At 30.2% G+C, this 8,822-nt stretch overlaps 1 protein-coding gene across 2 annotated transcripts in view; it reads left to right on the top strand.

Moving 5' to 3' along the window:
* The first annotated feature begins 575 nt into the window (after positions 1 to 575).
* LOC119601320 (autophagy-related protein 16-1-like) overlaps positions 576 to 8,822 on the top strand; it is an 11,337-nt gene continuing 3,090 nt past the window's right edge. For both annotated transcript variants that reach the window (XM_037952164.1, XM_037952165.1), the window contains exons 1-2: positions 576 to 599; positions 8,553 to 8,822. The exon at positions 8,553 to 8,822 is cut by the window's right edge and continues 31 nt beyond it. In XM_037952164.1, coding sequence (XP_037808092.1) covers positions 591 to 599; positions 8,553 to 8,822 — 279 coding nt within the window. In that variant the 5' untranslated portion in view covers positions 576 to 590. The remainder of the gene's footprint in view (positions 600 to 8,552) is intronic.

The following is an 8,822-nucleotide window of genomic DNA, read 5'->3' as shown; positions in this document are numbered from 1 at the left end:
ACTAAATGTTGGTAATAAGTTGATAATCAAAGAATGGATTGTAGAATGGAATGTTGTAGTATTGAGCAATCTAATATAAGACATGGGTTAGGCCTACTCTCCAGGCACAAACGTGAAGCACCTTAATTGATGTGCCGTATAATTAGATGTCTTTTGAATTACTCGGCCTAAATATCGGTTTCAGTGAAACTTTATGAACAAGTATTTCAATGAGGGGAAGATCTACATTTTTTTAATTTTTCTCTTCTTACTACCACTGTTCACTGTTTGAACATGTGATGATGCTGCAGGCCATACTGCTGCTGGTGCTGTTAACCAAACAGTAGTTAAATATTCGTTGTTAGTTCTATAACATTTGCCAATTATTTGTTTTCATTTCGGTACAAACAAAATGTATAAATAAAAACAAATAGCTCTCATTTAAAATGCCATTTATCTTATACATAATTAAATATTAAATAAACAAAAAACGAAACAGAAAAAAATGAAAAATTAAAAAAAAACCCAACGCAAAATTAATAGTTTCTATGAATTATAAACTTTAACACCCGGCTACTTAAATACAGGCGTGTATAACTACAGATAGTATTATGGTTATAGTAAGTAATATCTCTACAGATTTATTTAGTGGCACAAGTAGCATAAAAAGTACTTTTAGTTTATAAATTAAGCCGAGGTGAATGAATGATGATGATGATTTTTGTTAATACTGCAATAACAACAAAAAAAAAAGAATAAATTCTCACGCGTTTTAAGTCACGAATCTTTATCGGAACCATAATACATGTGACCATAAATGGTAAAAACTCACACACACACACACTAACTCCGTCATACATACCTTCGTTCCTTCCTTCACACACACATGTTGTTTATGTTGGTAATAACTGCGGTATAATCACTGTTTTAATTAAATTCAGTTTTTTTCTCTCCTTACTGCAATTGTTATTTCACCAAAAGGCATTTAAAGTGAATTTATTAACTTACCAACAAAACCATTTTTTTATGACTCGTTTTAACTGGATAATAAGTGGTTTAAGAGCATAATTAAGAAAATTCTTTTAGGGGTGGTTGAGGTATTTTATTACCAAAAAGAAATGTTTTTATTCGAAAAAAAAAGAAAAACCAACAACTATAACGAAAAGAAAATATTTTAAGTACATTAGAAGTTAAGTACATTTGTAGGTATTTCTAGGGAATGTTGTGTCATTTGTGGTAAAATTATTATCCAGAATTATTATGTGATTTTTCCGGCATTGTTTAGATAAGAAAACAAATATCACGTGATGGTGTTTAGCTTTTAATTGTTCTGTTCTTTTCCTTATTACATACTTTGGGTATAAAAGTGTGATTAAATATACTTATTATTATTTTAAATAAAATGTTTATTAAAAAACCGATTAGAGGTCATCAGTCTATAGTGGTCAATTATATTGAACGATTATACAAAATCAACAGAGGTGAATGATCCAAACTGTATCGCAATCGTGTCCCAAATAGATAATCGTGTTCAAGCGGTACATTAGATGAAACCTCTGCGGAAATCTGTTGTTATACAGATTGCTTTTAGAACCGAGTGAAATACACTCTAACGTCTTTCTAATCACAACACTAACTTCCAAGCGAAAGTCCGTGATATAACTGAATGTGTTAAATTTATTGGACTGAATATGGCGCCAACAGAGGTTAACATATTTTGCGACGTGCAGAACAAAACTAGGGCGATATCATCTGATAAAGTTAAGTGACACTAAATGGTCTCTACTAGTATAAATATTGAGTTGAAATTGTCTCCCCCAGGGTTTAGTCTAAAACCCAAATTGTAATCGGCCTGAACGTCTTTAAGAGATAACAAATATGTCGTGTGAATTATTTTACAACACAGAGCAGTATTGCGAATGTCAGATGGACGATATCAGTTGATAAGGTTAAAAACCATTTTGGACGGTAAGACGGCCATAACCGGTTTTATTTGGGTACCTGGCCATTCTAACGTCATCGGCAATAAAAGAGCTATAAATGAAAGGGAACTTCAGGAAGTTATCCGTTCTGCGCAACGACGTCCGAATTGGGTGGGATCACTAAAATCTGAGTAGACATACAGGTTTACATTCACAACAAAACAAAATTGTACGAGCGGATTCCGACTACTGTAGATCATGCAGAAAGGCTTACAGAAAGACAGACATACTTAGCTAAGGACCCACAATTTACAGGGCTAATACAAATTTTTCCAGTTTTTACCATTTCTTTTACACTATGTATAAAAATCTTTGTAATTTTTGATTAAAAATAAGAGAGGAAGTTAAAAACTATTACACTAAATTTCCTGCTACTTACAACATTGTATAATTTGCTACATTTAAAAAATAAATCTTAACATGTTAACGGAATCTTTTAATCGAAACTTGTCAATTTACAAAAATTCCAAAAAAAAAAACTTAAATAATTTTACCGGTTATTGCCGTCTTAAATTCGTTTTTGTGAATTTGTTATTCTGTAGTCAACAGACGATTAACAAATTGTTAATTAAATTAACAGCAAATGTAGTCATAAAATTTATGTTAAACATTATCTAAACATTAACATAGACACGCCATAAATTGTGTTGTATTTTGTTTCTGTTTTTTGTCTTACTATATATTTTTTTCAAAATTAAAAGATAAAGAGTAAAAAAAATAGCAAACAAAAAATTCTTCTGAATGAGTGAGTAACTTTATACTTTTAAATTGACCCAAAAATCTTAACACACGCCTTTAGCCTCTGGAAGTGTGATGCTATGAAAATAATGTACAAAAAAATTGTAGACAAAATAATACCAACAAACAAGAAGAGAAGTTTAGCATTGAATTACCTTCTTAACACCCCAAAAAATAATATAAAAATCTTTAGAAACCTACAAAAAAAAGAATAATAATGTTAAAGAAAAGTTTAAATGTTATCAAACCAACACCCGTAATAATCACTAGAAAAAGATCTTTTTTGAAAAATTTTCTTAAAATTTACACACAGATGTAGCGCTAAATTAAACTTCAACATAAATCTTATTGTACTGGTTTTGTCGGCTGACCATTGTCTGTTGTGTGTATAAGAGTTTGTCTGTTCCTTTATTCATCTGTCTGTTGTTTGTTTTTTTCTTATTTTGGTGATTCGCCAAAAATTTTTTTTAATTCTGCAAGTTTTTGTTAATTATTAAGATTTTATCTCGATTACTTTACTGTTTTGTAGAGTGTGTACATATGATTGAACTAAATTTCCGTTTTAATATGTATGTGTGTATGTATTAAGGAAATCGGTCAAATCTCTCGTCAATTTACTCCAATGTTAACGATTACTAAAAATTAAGACATATGTATGTGAAGCCCGATATCCTGATATCTATGGCATCAAGATAATACTCTATTTGCTGGGAGTAGAAGAGTCACAACTATTATAAGTTGTTGAAATCAGGTTGGACGAATAGCAGAAACATGTAACGAAGCACGCCCGAACTATACAGAATTGTAGTAGATAGCTCGCCTTGTAGTACCCCCACGACATTTTCGGTGCTTTTTCTAACTTATAAATTTTTTATAAATAGTTCACATACTAATCAATAGTATATTCTATAGTCTAGTCTATAGTCTAGTCTATAGTCTAGTCTATAGTCTAGTCTATAGTCTAGTCTATAGTCTAGTCTATAGTCTAGTCTATAGTCTAGTCTATAGTCTAGTCTATAGTCTAGTCTATAGTCTAGTCTATAGTCTAGTCTACAGTCTAGTCTATAGTCTAGTCTATAGTCTAGTCCAACGGTTCCCAAAAGGGGGTCCGCGGACCCCTAGTGGTCCGTAGCAAAATCCTAGGGGGTCCGCGAAGACGAACGAAAAAAATCATGAATAAAAAATATTATCTATATGTTAGAAAATATTAAAAATATCTCCAAATTTGTCATAAATACTAAAATACACAATTTTTATTCAATAATCCCAGATTTGTTGGTGACTCTTTGAATTTTATTGTTTCGGTCGTTTATCAGGATGAAGCTAGGCCTTACAAATTTATTGTTTCACTTTTATAAAGTAAAGTATTACGTGATTTGTAATTTTTATAAATGTATATGTATCGAAATAAATGTTTTTATAGCAGACGGATAATGATTTGCCTTAGAATTAAATACTGATACTGGTATCCCAGGTTAGGTCACATTTCATAATATTTTTTTAAATTGTAAGCAAAAGTGTTAATCTAGTTAATTTTAAATATAAATATTCCATTCCGACGTGATACACAGATTTTAACTTCATTTTGTTGTCCAATATTATTAAATCAACATCAGAAAATTCATAGCGTTTTGCGTAAATAGTCAAAACCACGCAGTAAAATAATTCGTAGGTATTTTAAAATTCAAAATTAAGATCCAAATTCACAGTACATTCGCAAAGAGTTCAGGTCATATTTTATGTGGGTAACGCATTCCGCAACAACATCGAAGAAGTCTAACTTTCACATATTTTCTCGAAAACTTAGCTTACATACTCAGCTCACTCCTATGCAATCGCAAAAAAATTTAGAAACATGACTCTTTAAGCACATGTCGACAATACTTGATAAAGAAACCTTTTCTATACCTTGACGAGAAATGAACATGAAAGCTCTCACGATCATAAAATTAAACATCATGTTAGAAGTCATTCTATATTTAAAACCATGCAATTGAAAACATCTCCGATCTCAATGTACGGGAATATTTTATAGGGTTTATGGACCAGGACTAAGACAATTTTCGGACGAACAATTACACAGTGATACAGCAAAAAAATGCAGGGGTTCTCATATACCAATTCCATTTCGTTATAGTCCATAGAGTAGGAATATATTTTTAATTTTTCCCGATCACTTCGTTTAGTTCCTTTTTAAGAGCAAAAGATGTGAAAAAGAGCTATTTTTGAAGTTTTAACTTTAAAAAAATATATTTATGGTAGTTTGCAACCGATTTTCAAATTGGATATTTTGTTTTAAAGATACAAGTGTTGTCTTTCAACCCAAAAAAATAAATCCAAAATTTATGATTAATGTCTTGGTTACGGCCTTTTAAGTAAAAAAACTCACATTTTTTTCACAATTTTTAATTTTCATACTGCTCTACGTTGGCCATGAAGCAGTAACTTTAGCTTTTATTACATTTGAAAAAAGGCACATTAAGTTGGGTTTCCAATGATGGTCAATTTATGATAATCGATGAAAAAGGTTATGAGTTGTGCTAAGTTTTATAAAAATATAGCATATTTCTTCCATACAAAAACGTTCATGTTTCTGGTTTTCTTTGTAACAAGTTTAAAAAATGTTTATAAACATTTTTATACAAAAATTAATTTGTATGGAGAAAACCAAAAATTCGAGGAACATGCTATTAGAAAAATTGGCATAAATCATCCAGTTTTTCATAGATTTTTATGAAATAACAAGTTTTAGAAACCTTCCTTTATGTGATTCTTCAGGAAAGTAATAAAAGATGAACTCACTGCCTCAAGGTCAAAGTAGAGCATGATGAAAATGAAATTTTTTTAAAAAAGTGTGAGTTTCTTTACTTAAACGGCAACACTTGTATCATTAAAAAAAATATCGGATTTGAAAATCGGATGAAAACTACTACTAAACTTATGATTTTTCAAATTTAAAACTTCAAAAATGGCTCTTTTTCGCATCTTTTGCTCTTAAAAAGTAAGTTAACGAAGTGATAGGGGAAAACTAAAAATATATTCGTACTCTATGGACTATAACGAAATAGAATTGGTATATGAGAACGCCTGCATTTTATTTTTCTTCACTTTTGTATCACAGTGTTATTTATAACAATAAGATATCAAAATATGTATGGGGGTCCGTGAAATTAAATAAATTCCTCAAGGGGTCCGCGAAGTAAAAAACGGTGGGAACCGCTGGTCTAGTCTATAGTCTAGTCTATAGTCTAGTCTATAGTCTAGTCTATAGTCTAGTCTATAGTCTAGTCTATAGTCTAGTCTATAGTCTAGTCTATAGTTTAGTCTATAGTCTAGTCTATAGTCTAGTCTATAGTCTAGTCTATAGTCTAGTCTATAGTCTAGTCTATAGTCTAGTCTATAGTCTAGTCTATAGTCTAGTCTATAGTCTAGTCTATAGTCTAGTCTATAGTCTAGTCTATAGTCTAGTCTATAGTCTAGTCTATAGTCTAGTCTATAGTCTAGTCTATAGTCTAGTCTATAGTCTAGTCTATAGTCTAGTCTATAGTCTAGTCTATAGTCTAGTCTAGTCTAGTCTATAGTCTAGTCTATAGTCTAGTCTATAGTCTAGTCTATAGTCTAGTCTATAGTCTAGTCTATAGTCTAGTCTATAGTCTAGTCTATAGTCTAGTCTATAGTCTAGTCTATAGTCTAGTCTATAGTTCTAGTCTAGTCTAGTCTATAGTTTAGTCTATACTCTAGTCTACAGTCTAGTCCATAGTCTAGTCTATAAATTGGTCCATAGTCTATAAATTGGTCCATAGTATAGTCTATTATCTAGTTTATAGTCTAGTCCATAGTAGAAAGTCTATAATCTAGTTTATACTCTTGTCTATAGGCTAATCGATAGTCTAGTCTATAGTCTGGTTTATAGTCTAGGGGAAGTTAGTTAAATACTTTAAAACTTAAAAATGTACTATTTTCCATAACCCACTTTGTGGCTGTACAAGCACATTCTGAACGTCAGTTGAGGTTTCTACAACCGAAGCAATATGTTTAAAAAATTCAGGGTATGATGCTGGCCGATTGGAGATAGGAAGATAGGCGAGAAATTTTGAAAACCATAGGCATCTCACATGACTCTAGGTTTACAAATTTGAATGATTGTGTTTCATTTAAAAAGTTTTGGTCGTAGTTACTATTCTAGTAGATTTCATAAATAACATTTTAAATTCGATTAGAAACAAAAGATTTGAATTGTTTAAAATTTTTATTGCGCTTTCAACAGATATACGGACGAATATAATAGAATCTTTCAATGGCCTATAATGTATATATTTGTAAGGATCTACGACGAATATTTCGATGTACAACAAAATCAATTTTCAAAGAGTATATAAAAGTTAAACTGTATCAACTTCTTTCCCCTGTTCTTAAGTGTTCATTCTTGGGATTGGTTTAGGAAGACAAATGATTTTCGAGATCTATTGTTTTTTACACGTGCAATTAATTTTTTGTTTGTTTTTAAACTCTTTAATTATTAGTTTAAATTCTTTCAAAGTTCTTTTTAATTTTCTTCCCCAAAAATATCAGTGCGTGATTGATAATACATATTACTTTTTAAAAAACGCATACACTACACAATTAAAAGTAGATTTAAAAATTAAAATTACTAAAGAAAATCTTAAGAAAACTTCGACAAATAATCATAATTAAAGAGTAGTATAATATACAAAGAAAATACTACTGTTAAAAAATTTAAAAGATTGTTAAAAATATATTTTTCTTTACAATAATAAAGAATTTTTCTTTTAAATGTTAATTATTGTTTTGACCTTAAATGTTACACTTTTGAAAAGGAAAAAGAAAAGAAAACTACAACAAAATTATAACAACAAGGGGGAGAACACTAATTAACCTTTTTGTTCAATTGAGAATTTTCATTCATTAAAGAGAAAATCCACAAATTTTTTTTTTTTTCCTTTATAAAAATGTTATTGGAAAAAGGTGTTTTTAGACCGATTTTTATACCACACAATCCAAAGAAATAAAATACACACACTTAAACCACAAACAAATAATAAAAATCTTAAAAAAAAGAAGAACATATTTACTACTTTACCAATAATTTAAAAATGTTAACACGAAATGTAATCATGCCATCACCATCATCATGAGATCACCATCCACATGCTCATAAATAATTTCCATTGAATTTTTGTGGCCATGAATTGTTGCACTGGGAGTAAGTAAGCAAGCAACTGTCTGTATTTTTTTGGTGGCAAGTGTGAGCGTGTGCGTTTTTATGTTGCACTATGTGAAATTGTTGAATTGCGATTAAAATCCAATTTTTCATATAACACTTCTTTGGAATATGAATGCATTTATTATTATTATTATTTTTTTTTTTTGGTAGAAGCTTCTCATTTAGACATCCAAAGCTTATGTTTAGTTGGGTGAATGCTTGCTTGGGTGTCAGCGAAAGAGTGTTTGTTCAACACAGTTTGAAGCTGTTACAACTGGAGCGCTGATTAATTTCCTGTTGTATTAATACATACAACAGCTATGAGCCACATTAGAGAATTCTCAATTCTTAAATACAATCATAGAAATTAAATTAAAGACTTTTGGAATCAAGAAATTCACAAATTACAAAAGAGCAGTATTTGTTTAGACTTTGACAACTAATTCATTCTAATTCATTGAAAGTGAAATTTTGTAGTCCTTCGAACCAAGTTTTTGAAAATTGCCTTTTTCCACATTTAGTTTGATTACTTTAATAAAAAATTGTGGCAATATTTTATTTATTCTATTAAATATTTATGTTATAATTATAATGAGTTGTTTCAAACAATTTACTTTCTCTAATTCCAGCACACTCTAACCGGTCATAGTGGCAAAGTAATGGCAGCAAAATATGTTCAAGAACCGGTAAAAGTTGTTACCGGCAGTCATGATAGAACCTTAAAAATTTGGGACTTACGTAGTATAGCATGTATAGAGACAAAATTTGCCGGTTCAAGTTGTAATGATCTCGTTACCACCGATAGTTTAGGTTCTACAATCATAAGTGGTCACTACGATAAGAAAATACGTTTTTGGGATATACGTACGGAAAAACAGGCCGATGATGTCTTAATGAAT

Source organism: Lucilia sericata, unplaced genomic scaffold (genome assembly GCF_015586225.1).
Source record: "Lucilia sericata isolate MDLA Ls3-8-SP2 unplaced genomic scaffold, ASM1558622v1 Contig000156F_arrow, whole genome shotgun sequence".
NCBI classification, from domain to species: domain Eukaryota; kingdom Metazoa; phylum Arthropoda; class Insecta; order Diptera; family Calliphoridae; genus Lucilia; species Lucilia sericata.
The sequence above is the reverse complement of the archived record's forward strand: the minus strand, read 5'-3'. Positions and strand labels throughout refer to the sequence as shown.